This window comes from Ovis canadensis, chromosome 6 (assembly GCF_042477335.2).
Source record: "Ovis canadensis isolate MfBH-ARS-UI-01 breed Bighorn chromosome 6, ARS-UI_OviCan_v2, whole genome shotgun sequence".
In the NCBI taxonomy this organism is placed as follows: Eukaryota; Metazoa; Chordata; class Mammalia; order Artiodactyla; family Bovidae; genus Ovis; species Ovis canadensis.
The window spans coordinates 129,836,267-129,854,553 of NC_091250.1; the positions used below are offsets into that span (position 1 = coordinate 129,836,267).

Consider the following 18,287-nt stretch of genomic DNA (forward strand, 5'->3'; position numbering starts at 1 on the left):
TCGATTGCAGTGTTAGTGATGTAGTTGTGAGACAGGGACGTAGGTGATGCTCTCGCTCTGTTAGGTAGGTAGATAGGTAGTGGTGACATCACGTGTTACATGTGAGATGAGTTCTCGTTTCTTGCCTGTGTGCACATGTGACCGCTGCAGCTGCAACGCTGGCTGTTCCTGTAAAAGCACGCACCATCCTCAGACTCTCAACTGCATCGTGGTTTACGCAGAACGGCGGCCTTCTCTGACTGCACTTTGCATCCCTGTGATGTGATGCTTGTCCTCATTTAATCCTGGCATCAGGGTGTACCCACGCTAGAGCAGGCCCCTGGACCTGCTCCGCTGTGTAGGCATCTGAGAAGAGTTTAAAGCCGTGTGCGAGTTCAGTCATGTCAGAACTGTGTACATTGGTTGCGGTTTCGCCGCACCGTGAAGATGCGTGAGCCGTTGCTTGCTCCTGCAGGGGACCCTGCTCTGTAATGGACCTTGTTGTTTGTCAGGTCCATCCTGAAACTGCCTTTGCTACACTCTTCATTCACACACGCAGAGAGCATGGAATTCTGGGTACTCATTGTTGGCTATAACATTTTGCATTCGCTTCGAGTGCGGCTGGTCCCTGGGCCGTAGAGAGGAATGGTGCTGTGACTCGGTGGTGGCCACTGGACGTCCCCCAGTGGGCATCTCTCACACGGGATGTCAGCCTGAGCTGCTGTGGACAAGGGCACGTGCCTGCTGTGGTTAAGTGGACGTGGACCCCCTTTCCCCCTTTCAAGAACATAAAACAGAAAGTTGAACTGTGCCAGTGATTGTTTCTTGAATCCTCAAGTTTGCTTGGTTTTGTTTTCTCTCTGCAGAGTTAGAACTTTTCGTATCATTTGTCTTTAATAATTATATTTCTGTTTCATTTTTATTGAGCTACTTAAAACTGAATCAAAGCTAGTATTTCATCTCCCATTTGGGGAATCATTAGGAGATACCAAGGGAACATTTCATGCAAAGATGGGCTTGATAAAGGACAGAAATGGTATGGACCTAACAGAAGCAGAAGATATTAAGAAGAGATGGCAAGAATACACAGAAGAACTGTTCAAAAAGGATCTTCACGACCTGGATAATCACGATGGTGTGATCACTCATCTAGAGCCAGACATCCTGGAATGTGAAGTCAAGTGGGCCTTAGAAAGCATCACTACGAACAAAGCTAGTGGAGGTGATGGAATTCCAGGTGAGCTATTTCAAATCCTGAAAGATGATGCTGTGAAAGTGCTGCACTCAATATGCCAGCAAATTTGGAAAACTCAGCAGTGGCCACAGGACTGGAAAAGGTCAGTTTTCATTCCAATCCCTAAGAAAGGCAATGCCAAAGAATGCTCAAACTACCGCACAATTGCTCTCATCTCACACGCTAGTAAAGTAATGCTCAAAATCCTGCAAGCCAGGCTTCAGCAATACGTGAACCGTGAAGTTCCTGATGTTCAAGCTGGTTTTAGAAAAGGCAGAGGAACTAGAGATCAAATTGCCAACATCCGCTGGATCATGGAAAAAGCAAGAGAGTTCCAGAAAAACATCTATTTCTGCTTTAGTGACTGTGCCAAAGCCTTTGACTGTGTGGATCACAATCAACTGTGGAAAATTCTGAAAGAGATGGGAATACCAGACCACCTGACCTGCCTCTTGAGAAATCTGTATGCAGGCCAGAAAGCAACAGTTAGAACTGGACATGGAACAACAGACTGGTTCCAAATAGGAAAAGGAGTACATCAAGGCCGTATATTGTCACCCTGCTTATTTAACTTCTATGCAGAGTACATCACGAGAAACGCTGGGCTGGAAGAAACACAAGCTGGAATCAAGATTGCGGGGAGAAATATCAATAACCTCAGATATGCCAATGACACCACCCTTATGGCAGAAAGTGAAGAGGAACTAAAAAGCCTCTTGATGAAAGTGAAAGAGGAGAGTGAAAAAGTTGGCTTAAAGCTCAACATTCAGTAAACGAAGATCATGGCATCTGGTCCTATCACTCCATGGGAAATAGATGGAGAAACGGTGGAAACAGTGTCAGACTTTATTTTCTTGGGCTCCAAAATCACTGCAGATGGTGATTGCAGCCATGAAATTAAAAGACGCTTACTCCTTGGAAGAAAAGTTATGACCAACCTAGATAGCATATTCAAAAGCAGAGACATTACTTTGCCGACTAAGGTCCGTCTAGTCAAGGCTATGGTTTTTCCTGTGGTCATGTATGGATGTGGGAGTTGGACTGTGAAGAAGGCTGAGCGCCGTAGAATTGATGCTTTTGAACTGTGGTGTTGGAGAAGACTGTTGAGAGTCCCTTGGACTGCAAGGAGATCCAACCAGTCCATTCTGAAGGAGATCAACCCTGGGATATGTTTGGAAGGGATGATGCTAAAGCTGAACTCCAGTACTTTGGCCACCTCATGTGCAGAGTTGACTCATTGGAAAAGACTTTGATGCTGGGAGGGATTGGGGGCAGGAGGAGAAGGGGACGACAGAGGATGAGATGGCCGGATGGCATCACTGACTCGATGGACATGAGTCTGAGTGAACTCCGGGAGCTGGTGATGGACAGGGAGGCCTGGCGTGCTGCGATTCATGGGGTCACAAAGAGTCGGACATGACTGAGCAACTGAACTGAACTGAACTGAACTAGGATATTAGAAACTCAGCAAGGGCCCTGTTTGGGGAAGAAATAAAATTAGGATGCAATGATCACTTATGGTAAGTTACTTCAGTTAACTTAATTTTAAAAGTAACAGCATGCTGCTTACCCTGGGTCCCTGCCTCGATCTGGTTATTTAAAGAGAAGAGCCTTGTAAAGAATCCATGTCTTTGGTGCAGTGGAGTCTCATTGCAGTTGCTCATGTTTTCTCAATGAGCTAAGTTCACCAGTGACATTCTTTTTGCCAGTAAAAGTTCGCAGTACGTCTCAATATTTCACATATGTATTATCTATATGCTCTACAGAGATGTGTATTAAAAAACACGTAAGATTGTTCATGGTGGTTTACTGTCAGGGTTAATTTTGACCAGGTACATTGTTCCTTTGCTTGCCAACGTTTGAACCTAATTCATTCTGGATTACAGAGCATCCAATGATAGCTGATACTTACCGAGCCTTCATGTGCAAGGCCTGTCTGGGCACTCTGTGTGCCCCGCGAGAGGTGACGCCGTGCTCGCTCTACAGGCCAGACCCCCAAGAAGCCAGCGGGTTTTAAAGCTGAGATAGTCCCAGTCTCTGTGTTTCAAAGCCAGCCCTACCCACGGAAGCCCAGGCCTTATCTCCTTGGGCAGAGATGGAGCTGGGCCTTCAAGGAAGCCTATAGGCCCTTATGAGGGCTCCGGCTTTTCCTCGGAGAAGCCTCGAATGTTGGAGAGCTTGGAGCAGAGGAGTAATGCGACTGGACTTACCTGCTGATAGCATGCTGCTGGCTGCTACATGAAGAGTGCAGGGGCCGGGTGAGGCCGGGGAGGCTGCCGGGCAGAGGTGGACCCGGAAAGCAGGCGACAGGCTATTATAGGCATCCAGAAGGCCCACGACGGTAAGGCCTGGTTGGATTCTAAATATATTCAGAAGCAGAGCTGACAAGCTTGGGTTTGGGGTGGAGCCGCGGCCCCCAGCCTTTTTGGTACCAGGGAACGGTTTAGCGGAAGACAGTTTTTCCCCCTGATGGGATGCGGGGCAGGGGGAATGGTTCAGGCCGTCCTGTGAGCCACGGGAAGGGCAGATGAAGCTTCGCCGCCCCCCGCCCCCTGCCACCTCCTGCTGTGCGGCCCCAGCCCCGGGGGGGTGCAACCCCTGCAAGGAGGGCAGAATCAAGGAAGACAGCCCTGAGTGACTGCAGGAGTGGACGCTTCCCTTACCAAGGAAAGGGAGTTCGGGAACACTAGCTAGGGAACACTAGCTCTGAGCGGACGGGTATGAATTAAGCCTTGAATGTGAGGTGCCTGGGAGCGAGCCGACAGAGATCTTGAAAACGCAATTGGGTACATGTGTCTGGGGTGCAGGGGCTGGTGGTCTGGGCCGGGAGATCACGTAACAGCCCACCTGATGCTGGTCTGGCCAGGGATTGAGTCTGTGGTCTCACACGTCTCCAGGGGCTGAGCCGGCTGCTGGCAGAGGGAGACGTTGGGGAGTGCCGTCCTGGGGATGCCAGGTCTTCTTCTCTCTTTAGGAAAAGGTGGGGGTGTTTATAGGAAATTCCTGAACTCTTAAGCACTCTAAGCGAGGGTGTGAAAAAGGAAACAAATGGGAGGTGCCCCCCTAACCATCTGAGAGTGAGGGCATGAAAAGAGGCGTAGGGGGGCTATGGTGTGGAGCCCAGAGCAGTGTTGAGCCCCTGTGGACGCGGCCGGGGAAACACGGAGCTGTGAGCAGGGCTTGAGCCCCCACCTCCCCTCCCTGGGCACGCTCTCTCTGTCTCCCTCTGTGGGTGCCGCCACGCAGAACCTGTTGTTCATCTCCTGTGCACGTCCGTATCCTCCTACTGAATGTTCTGTGAGATGGTACCCAAACACGGGACTGTTCTGCTTGTAAACTTTAAATGAACGGTATCGTCCTGTTTGTATTTTATAATTTGTTTTTAGTTAACGTTTTGAAAGATTTTATCTATGTTGATAGTATGACCTTACTTCTTTTCACTGCTCACTGTCCACTGTAACACTTAAAGCTGTTTGTTCTCTGGGTCGTGGCCCTGTCAGGGGTTTCCCAGTTCTGGCCGTGGTAAAGACCACAGCAGGCACTGGTTCTGAGTCCCCATCCTGGGCAGCGCTTTTCCGCAAGGATGTACGACATCGTCAGCCTGCTGAACTCAAGTCGGCTGTTTTTTCACCATATTTTGGCATCACAGGCTGAGTATCTGATGAAAGCTGTGGACCTCACCGGAAAGATCGTCTTCTCTTACACGCCTCCTTGGCCCGTGGCAGGCTCTTGTCTCCTCCTCTGTAACGCGGACTAGAGAGCACACAGCAGTGAGAGCCGGGGACGAGGCCGTGGGCAGGTGTGTGTTGACGCCCCTGTGTTCAGGGATGGGACTCAGAGCCCTCACGGGAAGGCAGAGACAGCCTTGTGTGTTTGTGTTTTCTTCTAAAGTTACTTACCCCTGGGTGTGTTCTCATCGTCGTCACCACGTGTCCCCCTGCTTCCTATGTGACACTCACCATGTGCTTGTATGACTCCCCGGCCACCGGAAGGCCTGAGTCTGTGAGCCCTGGTGTACACTCTCGGCGCTCTCCTTGCTCTCCTGTCTGTTTCTTCCTGAACGGTGCTGTGGGCCAGGCTGGGCCCCGCTGGGCGGCCCCGTGCCGGCCCTGTGTGAGGGGTCAGCCCGTTGCTGCCCACGGAGCGGGGACCGGACCATCCGGGCTTGCCCTCCTGGCTTGTCCGGTGCCTCCGGGGGGCCGGCTTGGAACCGAGACCCCCTCTGCACGAGGCTGAGGCTCTGCTGATGGCAGATGGAGCCAGGAGTCAGCACCCCCAGAGGACAGGTGTCGCCCCTGCCAGTGTCTTGCCGAGGAGTCCCTGCAGACCCATGGGGCGAGTGCCCGAGACCCAGTCCCCAGAGCACATAGCGAGCGGCTTCCCCGTCCCGTCGGTACTTCTGGAGAGGTGGGAGCCAGGCAGGAGTGCAGCAGCCAGCTCCTCTGCGGGAAAGTATGCGATCCCACGTTGAAACCTGGAGCCTGACGGGTGGATCCGCGTGGCTCTCTTCTCCCTGGCTGCCACAGCTCTGAAGCCTGGGGAGTTCCTTCCTGAGGAGAAGGTTGCTGCAGAGGAGAAACAGTCAACTGGCAAGATGGTCTCCTGAAAATCCTAAACGTGATGATGGAAACGAAAGGCTGGAAGAAGGGTGGGAAGGTATAGCTGAGGAAGTCTCCCAGGAAGTAGACCCAAAAATGAAGCAGCGGTAAATAGAAAAGAGAAGTTAGGGGATCAGCACAAGAAGTCAGCTTCCCTGGTGGCTCAGAAAGAATCCGCCTGCAATGCAGGAGACCCAGGTTCAATCCCTAGGTTGGGAAGTTCTCCTTGAGAAGGGAATGGCTACCCAATCCAGTATTCTTGTCTGGAGAATTCTGCTGACAGAGGAGCCTGGTGGGTTACAGTCCATGGAATCGCAGAGTCAGACACAGCTGAGCAACTAACACGTATGAAGTCAAAATCCCAGCTATTTGGAAGCAGTGTTCTTACCACTTTCCAGATGTGGAAAGTAAGGCTTCAGTAGGAGCATAACTTACGGGCGGTCATGTGGCTAACCCTGGGGTGAACTTCAGACCTGCATCTGTCTGACTCCACCCGCCAGCCCCTGGTCCTGCGTGGAACAGGCAGTTGAGTGTCCTGCATGTCACGCCTGTCAGTGAACACGGTCGGTGTGGGGCTGTCCGTCCAGCACTTAGGGGCTGTCCAGTCTAAAAAGGTTCTCTGTAAAAGGTTAGCCTTTGAGATGATTAGCATAGCCACAGAAACCTTTGTGGAGAGGAGGGATAACCAGGCAGGACAAGTCAAGGCCACCTTTGTTTTCTTGATGCTAAAGATTAAAATCCTTAGCTAAGAAGGATGGGAGGAGAGGAGGAAGAAGCACCGTGCTGTGGGGTGGGAGATGATCGAAACCAACGGAGCAGCTTTCCCAGAAGCGGGGATGGTACGTCGCTGAGGGTCTGGCCGGGAGCTCCGTCATCCGGGAAGTGCCCCGGGTCCACCCTGTAGCCTGGGGGGAGTGAAGGCAGCAGGGGCCGCACTATGCGGTCCAGGCAGGACCCATAGGACCTTGCGTTCTCTGGATCAGGTGTGTTTCTCTTTCTTAATCGCCCAACCTCAAACTCAGAGCAAAAACCCCAAGGTGCTGGAAAAAGCGATGAATCCAAAAATGAGACTCTGAGAAATGAAAGTCAGATCCACTGTCTAGAGATGGCACCAGTGTTTGTGTGGCTTGGTGTGACAGGCACGCCCACCTTGGTTTCCTCTCGGGAACCTTGAGATGGGGGTGTTCAGAGACAAGGAGCGGGCCTGCACTCGGGGACCCAGGCCCAGGCCCAGTGCTCTGGGCTGTTTCCTGAGACGTGGGAGTTAGTGGAGTGTAAGCTCCACAGGGCTGAGGGGCTCATCTTGCAGGCTGTTCTGAGGGAGGGAGGAATAAACGAGTGAACGGTCGTTACGGAAGACGGCCTCCCGGACCTCTCCTGGAAAGCACCAGGCTCTGTGTGTGGTTTCCCAGTGTAAAGATTTGGATACTGTAACTTGCATTTTAGAGTGATCCTATGGTCTGCAGAGAAATTTTTCATGTTGGTTTGATTCTGGGAGGTAAACGGGTATTATCCGTCTTGCAGCTGGAAAAGTGGTTCTTGAGTTACATGGTAGAATGTTAGTGTTTTGTTTTTCATCTACAGCATTTTTCTCCCTTTGAGTTATCCCTAAAGCATGAATATAATATACTTCTTTCTTAAAATGCTGTAGGCTCTAGGTGTTCTTGAATGCCCTTGTGGATATGCTATGCTATTAAAATATGATAATTAAAATTATCTAGTTAATATAATTGGGAAGAAGGGTAAGATTTCTCATTAGCAGCACCAAATCCACGCTTCAGAATCTCCTGCTGGGAGATGACAGGGTCCAGTACGGCTTTTGACACCCTTTATGTCTCTCAGTGTGCTCATGTGATAATCCAGTGGTCTTATGATTGTGTGTGTGTGTGCGTGTGCGTGCGTGTGTGTGTGTGTGAAAGTGTAGTTAGGATGCTGCAGGAATCAAGGAAGGAAGACAGGCCTGATGGAAGTGCCTGTCCCTTGTGGAGCACGCATGTTGCTTCTCTCCCATTTGCACATGAGAGCAAATGGAAATACTCCTAAGCTGCATTACTGTCCAGAGCAACTGAATTTTACAGTTGCTTGGAAGGACTTTCCAAGACAAAGCAAAAAAGCGAGCAGCGTCCGGCGACTGTTGTCACGGCTGGCCCGTGGAGGACAGTACATGCCCGCCGGCTCAGAGCCCTGACTGGAGTGGAATAAGCGATCCCTTGGGCTCGGTGTTCGGCACTGGAGGCTGGCGCTGGGTTTAGAAACGGCGACACAGGCTTGCTGTTCTGAAGAGCAGCGTGCCGCCGGCGGTCAGCTGACACTGGTGTTAGGTTCATGGTCCGGAGGAAATGGAATAAAGCGGCCATACTCACCCCACCTTGAACACTATGGTAAGCGAGTCCCCCGGTGGAATTGTGTAGCTGGGGCTGTGTATATTATGACTTAGTCCCTGCCGTGGTTTCTAGGGCTTTTTCAGGAAAGGTCAGCTCTGTCCTGGCCCGTTTTCCTTTTCTCCTTCTGTCCTGTCTCCCGTCAAAAGCTGTGCTGTGATGTGGATAGCGTGTAACTTAATCAGTGTGTACAATTAGCCGTTCTCATTGTGATCCTTCTCGCTGCTCGGACTGTGTGACTATGCGGTTTCTCCTTTAGGATATCTCTAATGCTCGTGCTGAGTCATTTTGAGGGAAGCAAATGGGGTAACGTTCTATTTTTAGCTCCTCGAGGCCCCGCGGGGGCGAAGGGCAGTGGAGTCCTGTGCGTCCGCTCAGGTCATGCCCACCTAGAGGGACTCAGTTCCAGTTTAAGTAGGACTTTTCAGCTGCTGAGTAAACGCGGAGCTCCTGGGAAATGTGTTCAGTTTTCCGGTACCTTGTAAAAGGTTGTTGCCTTTTCCTCCCTTGAGAAAGAGAATTTTAAAAGTTTGAAAGTCTGCGCAGTGAAAGGTTTGCTCGTGTCTGTTTGCATCATCCATTTTTCCGACGAGTGAGGCTCTTATTCTCCCCCCACCCTCCTACCAATTTCCGACTCTTCCACGCCCTCTCCTTAAATTTTGCCCTGATTCTGTCCAGAGGCCACTACCCTATCCATGACCCGTGCAGTGCAGCTTTCACATCTGTTCACAGTGATGACATATGTTTTCCATCTGCTCTTTCTGTTCCAGTCATGAGTGTTCACTTTAAAAGAGAAAAAAAGAAAAAGAAATCACCTGTTTTCTTTAGACCGTGAACTGCTAAGAGGACCAGAAGGCAGTTTTTGTGATTTTAATTTGTATTGAGCCTGGTTCAAGCCCTTTGCTCACACAGATGTTACAGATGTTGAATAATGTTTTTTTGATAGTGACAGACTCTTAGCTGTAAGACAGGCATTTAGGTCCTGAGGCTTCCCCATGAGCAAGCTGCTGTACCCCCAGGAAGACAGAGCCACTCTAGGAGTCTCATAAGTGTTTTTACATTCTATCAGCAAGTGCTGGTAAATATGCTTTATTAGTAAACTATGTCTACTGGATTGAATCTACTCTTATGTTCATTTAAATATGGAAAATGTATTTCTTTTGAAACATGAAAGATTTGTAAAGCTTTCCTGTTAAGACAACAGCGTACAAACAGCTTGACTCTTCCATACCTGGCACTCACTGTGTGCGTTTCTGTCCCCGCAGAGCTCTGGCATTGAGACTTTAGTGGAGGAGCTCTGCTCCAGGCTGAAGGACCTGCAGAGCCAGCAAGGTGAGAGTGCTGTCCCTGTGGGCTGTCCACGTCTACCACGCAGGGCACAGGTTTCAGAACCGATCGGAAAGAAAGAGCACGGAACCACAGTCTTCGTGCCCAGCGTGTCGCCAGGCCGGTGTCCTGCCCCGTCTTTGGCTGTGGAAGGCTGCTGGTCAGCCCATGGCCATCCTCTGCAGAGAGGTCCCTGCTCTCAGAGGAGTGCCTTCATCTGCCGGAGCACTCCTGGAGAGGAGATGAAGCTCTGGATCTGGAGCAATCGTCTCTTGTCTTTCCACCCTCCCCCTGCTTCCCATCATCCCACGCTAACACTCGCCCATGTGGCAGCGAGGCCTGCAGAGGTGTGTGGCCTGCCATTTCAGGGTTGCCACAGGAACTTCTGCCGTGAATCTTGACTGTTTTGGGAAGGCAGACTCGACAGGCCCACCGAGTCGCTGTCATCTGTGGACTCTCACAGCTGCTTCCCCCAGCGTTTCTGCAGGCCCGTAGAGTGAGGATTACCTGTTAAGGGTCTTTCTCTTGCTTGTCCCCTTCATGGCCATCTTGCTGCGTGCCCCCAAGTCTTGAGCCTTTTTAAAGGCACAGTTTGTTTCTAATCTGAGAGCAGGCTCGTGAGCTAAGAGTTGAAACACAGCCCTTGCTCCCCTACATGCTAAGTAACAGAGCTAATTGTAGGAACTTCCTTTACATATCAGTTTTAATCGGGAAGAGGCGATATAAAGTCCGTGAGTGCGGAATCATGTGAGAAAGTATTTTTGGAATCCAAACAGATGTTCTGTCCTTGCGGTGTAATTAATAAGCACCCAGGGGATTTCAGTCTCCTAACTAAGTGCCTCTAGCGTGCTCTGTCAGTGATGAGGTCAGAGATCTCAGCCCAGTGTTAATGTGGCTGAGCAGAGTTTGCCCTGGCTCACTGAAGAAAGAGGTTTCTTTCTTTTTGGCCGTGCCACGGAGCATTTGGGATCTTAGTTCCTTGGCCAGGGATCGAACCCACACCCTTTGCATTGGAAGCATGGAGTCTTAACCCCTGGACCACTAGGGAAGTCCCTGAAGAAATAGATTTCTATTAAAAAGATAAACTGGTGTAGAGTTCTTTTTAAGCCACAGAAGCCTGTGTAATTTCTGATTAAATTTACTTGAGAAACTTTTAAAAACACAAGCATTTACCAACTTGATACAAGACAAATCATTCTGAATTCTTGTTTCCTTAACAGAAGAGAAGATTCACAAGAAGTTAGAGGGGTCTCCCTCTCCAGAGGCAGAATTATCACCCACAGCGAAGGATCAAGTGGAAATGTACGTCAGACTGTGTTCCATGATCAAGTCGCAGTAATGACTGCCCTGCTGCATGGTTTACAGGTTTAGTTTGCCATCTGCGGTTTAGTTTGCTATTTTGTAACTCAGGAATCTATTGAGCGCTTACTTTGTGCCTGACACAGAGAACTCAAAGGTGAATAAGATGGTCTTATCTTTTTTTCACACACATTGAATCAATATTTGTGAAACTGATAAAACGAACAAGTTTATTATTTATGGTCTGTTCATACACGACCTTTGAAATTCAGTGCCAGTCCTCTGAGCCAGCTGTGAGAATTAGGATTGTCTTCGTTTTACACATAAGGACGCCAGCTTCCCACTGCTGACTACCGAGGGAAAGTGGGCAAGCCGTGAACCCGTGTCAGACTTGTTTCCTGAAGATGCTTTTCCGCTTTCTTCATAAAATGGTTTGTATTTAAATTGGCCGCATTGTAAGCAGACTTCCTTATCATATGTGTCATTGGAATCTTCCAAACTTGTAAATCTTAAGCGGAAAGCAGGATGTCATTGGTTGTGTGGTGTGTGCTGTCCGGCGTGGCAGCGTGCGCTGTCTGGCGTGGTGGCATGTGCTGTCCTGCGTGGCGTGTGCTGTCCAGAGTGGCAGCATGCGCTATCTGGTGTGGGTTGCATCCTGACCCCCAGAGTCCAAAGATTTCATATAAAAAAGAATGTAAAGCATTACATTAGCGTTTTTACTATTGAGTATATGTAAAATGATCATGTGGATATATTCGGCTAAGTAAAATACACTGTGGAACTTAATTTTACTTGTTTCTTCTTACGCTTCTAACGGGATTCCGAGAACGTTAAGAATGATTTACAGAGCCCACAGTAGGCTTCCGTCAGACAGCGTGGTGTAGGCTGAGGAGGAGAGTCCAGCGCAGGCCCTTGAGAACCTGGCCCTGCATCACTCCGTGTGTGACCCTGACTGGCCTCCGCAGTGACAGTCCTCGCTCTGGCAGCCAGTCTGGCTCTCCCGAGTCTTCCTTGGCCAGTCTAGTCCGTCTCGCTCTGAAACCTTCCAGGGCTACCAGTTTCCTAGCAAACTGAAGCCCTGTTTCCAAGCCCTCCGACGCCAGCCTCCTGGTTTCCCACCCCGTGCTGCAGGAGCGACTGCTCTCCCAAGGCATGGGGCGGGTGTCTTCGTATCCTCACCCCGGTTCCCACGCCGCACAGCCGGCGCTCATGAGACTGCAGCGTGCCTGGAGCATCAGGCTCAGGTGTGGTCCACCTCATCTGATTGTTCCGGGCCTCGCCAGCATCCATCCCCTTTCCCGAACCCTTGAATCCCACGATCGCTGCCATTTCTGACGGCCTGCTTCGCCAGCTGGGCGTGGCAGTGGCTTCTGAGAAGGAGGCACAGTGGCAGTCAGCGATTCGTGGTGCATGTTAATTCCTCCCCTCTCCACAGCTCTGTGAGGTGGGTGCTGTGGTCAGCCCGTTTTCTAGGCCGCAGGTTTAGGACCTGTGCCTAAGGTCACGGAGCTGGCAGATAGCAGAGTGAGGACTCAGGCTCAGGGAGTGTGGCTTCAGAGCGCCTGCTCGCAACTACTCTGCTCTCCAGTTCTTCACCTGCATCTGTTTCTAGCGCGTGCACCAGCCTTGCAAGAGAAGCCACGGTACCCCCATTTTCCAGGTGAGGAAGGGCCCGTGGCCCTGCACGAGTAGCCTAACCTCACAAGCAGAGGAAGTGAGCCAAGATTCACGTCCAGACATTCCTTATCAGAATATTAGCATTCTTCCCACAGCGTCCCATTTGTACTTTGTGACTTTATGAAAATCCAGAGTTTACAGTCGTCAGCTTAACATATTCTCTAAGTACTCCTGGAGTGCTTATCTCAGTGTTGAGCTTTGAAGGTGCTTGATCCACGGACCTAAGTTTAAAGGTTTTACTGTATTGTCAGTGTTTTAAGTTGCTAACTCATGGATGGCGTGTAAAAACACTGACTCAGTTGAAATGAAATGCCCCATTTCTCAGGTGGGTGATGCTGTGTTACTATACTGGATGACGTCTTGAGCGCCCACTTTTGAAATCTCTTGTTTTTTTCAGGTACTATGAAGCGTTTCCACCGCTGTCCGAGAAGCCAGTTTGCCTGCAGGAAATCATGACCGTGTGGAAGAAGTCCGCAGTCGGCTCCTACTCGAGCTCGTCCTCCTCGTCCACAGCCCCTCCAGCCAGCACAGACACGCCCTCCCCCAAGGACTGCAACAGCGAAGGCGAGGTCATCCGGGAGAGGAGCGGCGACGCACCGCCCGCCAGCCTGCACGAGAGAACGCAGAGCGGCCGCAGCCACAGCGAGAAGGAGAACAGGTTCAGGAACGGGCCCGGCGAAGAGCGGCCCGCGCCGCCGCCGCCGCCCAAGAAGCAGAGCCGGCACCGGCCAGACGGGAAGCCGCGCCCGCGCTCCTGGTCATCCGGCTCCAGCGAAGCCGGCTCGAGCTCCAGCGGGAACCAGGGGGAGCCCAAGGCGTCCGCGAAGTGCGTGAGGCTGAGGCACAAGGTGCGGGAGATCCGGAACAAGAAAGGTGCGCGCAGCGGGCAGAGCCGGCTCTCGCTGAGGCGCGGCGAGAAGGCAGAGAGAAGCCCGCACGCCGCCGGGAGCAGCAGCAGCAGCGGCGGCGGCGGCTCCTTCCGACAGCTGTGTAAGCGGGGCAAGCGGCCGCTGAAGGAGCTGGGCAGGAAGGAGGCGGGGGGCGCCGAGGGCAGAGACCTGTTCCTGGAGAGCAGGACGGACAGGGAGTACAAGGAGGAGCCGCTGTGGTACACCGAGCCCATCGCCGAGTACTTCGTCCCTCTGAGCAGAAAAAGCAAGCTGGAGACCACGTACCGCAACAGGCAAGACGCCGGCGACGCAACCTCAGCGGCTGTGGAGGAGCTGTCCGAGTCAGTGCACGGCCTCTGCATCAGCAACAATAATATTCATAAAACATACCTCGCAGCAGGTACTTTCATCGATGGCCATTTTGTAGAAATGCCTGCAGTCATAAATGAGGATATCGACCTCGCTGGGACCTCATTCTGTCCTCTGCCAGAGGACGACAAATACTTGGATGATATTCATCTGTCAGAATTAACACACTTCTACGAAGTGGATATTGACCAATCCATGTTGGATCCTGGTGCCTCAGAAACCACGCAAGGAGAAAGTCGGATTTTAAATATGATTCGACAAAAAAGCAAAGAGAAGACAGATTTTGAGGCAGAATGTTGCATAGTGTTAGATGGAATGGAGTTGCAAGGGGAACGTGCAATATGGGCAGACTGTACCAGCTCTGTGGGCGCTGAGGGCTTTCTCCTGCAAGACCTTGGCAGCCTGGCCCAGTTCTGGGAGTGCTGTTCGTCCAGCTCTGGCGATGCCGACGGGGAGAGTTTTGCGGGAGACTCCCCGGTTCGACTCTCCCCGACCTTAGACAGCACAGTGCTCAATCCACATTTGCTGGCCGGCAATCAAGAGCTCTTTTCAGATATTAATGAAGGATCTGGTATAAACTCCTGTTTTTCAGTGTTTGAAGTGCAATGCAGTAATTCTGTTTTACCATTTTCTTTTGAAACACTCAACTTGGGAAATGAAAATACAGATTCTAGTGCTAACATGCTTGGGAAAACACAGTCTAGATTACTAATATGGACCAAAAATAGTGCCTTTGAAGAAAATGAACACTGTTCTAATCTTTCAACAAGAACTTGCAGTCCGTGGTCCCATTCAGAAGAAACACGTTCAGACAATGAGACGTTAAATATCCAGTTTGAAGAGTCCACACAGTTTAACGCAGAGGATATTAATTATGTAGTTCCTAGAGTCTCGTCCAATTATGTAGATGAAGAACTCCTAGATTTTTTGCAGGATGAAACTTGCCAGCAAAACAGTAGGACTTTAGGAGAAATCCCAACGTTAGTTTTCCAAAAAAAATCTAAACTAGAATCTATCTGTGGTATTCAGCTAGAACAAAAAACAGAGAACAAAGCCTTCGAAACTACGCAAGTGTGTGGTGAAGGCAGTCCGCGTGGAGATGGCTACAGCTCAGGGGTTATGAAAGACATTTGGACAAAGATGGCAGATAGAAATTCTGCAGCTCTGCTAGAAATAGAAAGCGTTGATGATGAGTTGTTTCCGACAGATGTAAATAACTACTGCTGCTGTTTGGATGCTGAGGCTCCAATGGAGCCCCTCCAGGAGCCGAGCAAGGCCGTGCAGAGATCAGAATACCATCTGTGGGAGGGCCAGAAAGAGACCCTGGAGAAGAGAGCCTTTGTGTCCGGCGAGCTGTCCAAGGTGGATGGCGGGGACTACACCACCCCCTCGAAACCTTGGGACGTGGCCCAAGACAAAGAGAACTCATTCATCCTGGGAGGAGTTTATGGGGAGCTCAAAACCTTTAACAGCGATGGGGGGTGGGCAGTCGTACCGCCCAGTCACGCCAAAGGGAGCTTGCTGCAGTGTGCCGCTTCCGACGTGGTGACCATAGCAGGGACAGATGTCTTCATGACCCCCGGAAACAGCTTCGCTCCTGGCCACAGGCAGTTATGGAAGCCCTTTGTGTCCTTCGAACAGAGCGACCAGCCGAAGAGCGGGGAAAACGGATTGAATAAGGGATTTTCCTTCATCTTCCATGAAGACTTACTAGGAGCTTGTGGCAACTTTCAAGTTGAAGACCCTGGACTCGAGTATCCCTTCTCTTCCTTTGACTTAAGCAATCCATTTTCACAGGTTCTCCACGTAGAGTGTTCCTTTGAACCCGAAGGGATTGCGTCTTTCAGTCCAAGCTTCAAACCGAAATCGATCCTCTGCTCCGATTCCGACAGTGAAGCTTTCCACCCCAGGATATGCGACGTCGACAGAACGCAGTACCGGGCTATCCGGATCTCCCCCAGGACTCACTTCCGCCCCATCTCTGCATCTGAACTCTCCCCCGGAGGAGGAAGCGAGTCAGAATTTGAATCCGAGAGAGACGAAGCAAATGTTCCCATTGCTTCTCAAGTCGACGCATTCGAAGATCCACAGGCAGATCTCAAACCGCTGGAAGAGGATGCAGAGAAAGAAGGCCATTACTATGGGAAGTCCGAGCTTGAGTCTGGGAAGTTCCTCCCCAGGCTAAAGAAGTCTGGGATGGAGAAGAGTGCCCAGACGTCCCTGGATTCCCAGGAGGAGTCGGCCGGGGTCCTGCCGGCAGGAGAGCGGAGCCCGTGTCTGGAGTGCAGCATGAGCGGGCCTCTCGAGACAGGCCTGGAAAGCCCAGAAGCGAACTGTAAAATAATGGCACAGTGTGAGGAAGAGACTAACCATCCCTGCAGCTGCAGAGCAGGCTGCCAGCTCCCTGCTTATGAAGATAATCCAGTTTCTTCAGGACAGCTGGAAGAGGTATGTGTCAGTGGGGATCAGTACTTAGTGAAAGGATTTGATCAGACTTTTAAGAACAGCCATTTCAGGCAAAGAAAAGATAGGGTTAAATTATTGGGAATTTACCTGGAATGTCTTAAAACTTAGCATCCTTGGATTTGATGTTTATCAATTTGAACTAGACAGTTGACATTTTTAAATAAATCAGAGTATGAGGTGTTTCTGAGTGGCCTTAACATGCGTGTGCTATGCTTAAAGCAAAGCTTTCACAACTGATGAATCCAGAAATGGCTGTTCACTCTTCGGAAGGCCCCTTGCTCCTCAGAAATGGTGGTGAAGGGTTTCCTGAAGTAGGAAGCCTGTCTGACTGTCTCTGCAACACTGATTAGTTTATTAAAAGTTACATTTTACATGTAAGATAAATTACATCTCTGTAGAATTCTCTGAAATTTTTTGTGGTACATGTAGCAATGAACCCTCTATACAAATGTTACAAAATAACTTGCATAGAACCCCTGCAGGTGTACGCTTGCTTATATGAAGTATGTATTCCTGAAGTTACCTGAACTGTATGGGTCAGCCTATCAAATGAGGTTAATAGAAATAGTTTTGTTAATGGAGTCATTGTACCATTTGTTATTGCTGAGAAGTTATCTGAGGTTAAACTGTACAAGAAGTAACAGTGAAGGTTCCAAGGAGAAGCCTGTGGCTCTGCCCCCCCAGCCCTTTTCCAGGGGCAGCTTCTTAAAAAGTCAGGTGGAGGTGTCGATAAGTCAGGCCACCTGTGGCTGGAGAGCAGCTGGCTCATCCCTTCCTCGCCTCCGTCGTCCTGCATGCTCCGCCCGCCTGCCTTCACGTGGCTCCGTCCAGCTGGACCCACGAGGCGCCCCTCCCTCCCACATCCCCCATTCCTTGCTGCTCCACCCACAGCAGAAACCATTTCTCCTTCCTTTTAATTTTCATGTGCTTGATGCCTTTCCTCTTAGTTGCTTTTGCCATTTTTCCTGAGTCAGCGGTGTCCTTTCTTTGTTAAGCTGTGAGCTCCTCATGGATTCAGATGACATCTCATTTGTGTCCGGTCAGTGCCTAGGTGAGGCCGTAAGTGCAGGTAGTGGTGGGAAGTCCCCACAGCAACCCAAGAATCTCTCTGAGGCTCTTGCCTGGCGATCTTTAGCCACGAATTGAATCCCGCCGAAACCCTGACATCTGAGCTGCTCAGGACGGCAAAAGAGTATAACGCTGTCAGCCTTCATCTGTTTGCTGGTCACCCCGCTTTTCATCCTGAAAAGTTCCCTCATGTACTTGGTGTCTCGCCTGGCACCAGATGGAGAAGGAAGAAAAAGAGACAGCGAGTCTGCGCCACAGCCACCTCCACAGGCCTCCACCTCCTGGTGTGTCGGCGTCTCTGTGTTATCAGAGCTCTGGCTTGTCTGACACGTCCGTTCAGGTCAGTCGCTCAGTCGTGTCTGACTCTTTGCAGCCCCATGGACTGCAGCACGCTAGGCCTCCCTGTCCATCACCAACTCCCGGGGTTTACTCAAACTCATGTCCGTTGGGTCGGTGATGCCATCCAACCCTCTCATCCTCTGTCGTCCTGCCTTCTCCTCCTGCCTTCGATCTTTCCCAGCAAACCTGACAGGTCTGGGGCGCCAGCTAAGTCCTCGGAGGACCCTTGCCGTCGCCAGTCCTCTCAGCCCTGATCTCTCAGCATCGTTGCCTACAGCTCCCACCCCGTAGCTTCATCTGAGCTGCAGAAAGGTTGAGGGTGGCCCGAAAGGCCCCAGTTTGGGGCCAGGATCTTGCCTCTTCACTCTCATGCTGCCTGTCCATCTCGGAGATCTCCAGCCAGGTCATCTTCCCCCCACTTCCCTGAGTGAGGGCAGTCTTTGCAGAGGGCAGGGCTCTGTGTTTTTTTAAAGTCACTAGTTGCCCATCTGTTTTAGAGCACAGGTGGTCTAGAATGTAGGATTTCTGATAGAACTGGTACCCAGGAGCATGAATTAACGATCCTTTTCAAAAGGTTAGTTGAGTTCAGTTCAGCAAACATTTATTAAACACTCACCCGTCCTGGGCGCATCCCTGCGGCAGGTGCCCTGAGTGAACCAGA

General features: G+C 50.7%; 1 protein-coding gene across 6 annotated transcripts in view; it reads left to right on the forward strand.

The window, feature by feature from the left end:
* Positions 1 to 18,287, forward strand: part of KIAA0232 (KIAA0232 ortholog) — an 82,831-nt gene that overhangs the window by 50,744 nt on the left and 13,800 nt on the right. For 5 of the 6 annotated variants that reach the window (XM_069594780.1, XM_069594783.1, XM_069594782.1 and 2 more), the window contains exons 4-6: positions 9,458 to 9,524; positions 10,739 to 10,820; positions 12,892 to 16,201. In XM_069594780.1, the coding sequence (XP_069450881.1) occupies positions 9,458 to 9,524; positions 10,739 to 10,820; positions 12,892 to 16,201 (3,459 nt within the window). Of the gene's footprint in view, positions 1 to 9,457; positions 9,525 to 10,738; positions 10,975 to 12,891; positions 16,202 to 18,287 lie in introns of all 6 variants that reach the window. The other variant, XM_069594785.1, reaches the window with a different exon arrangement.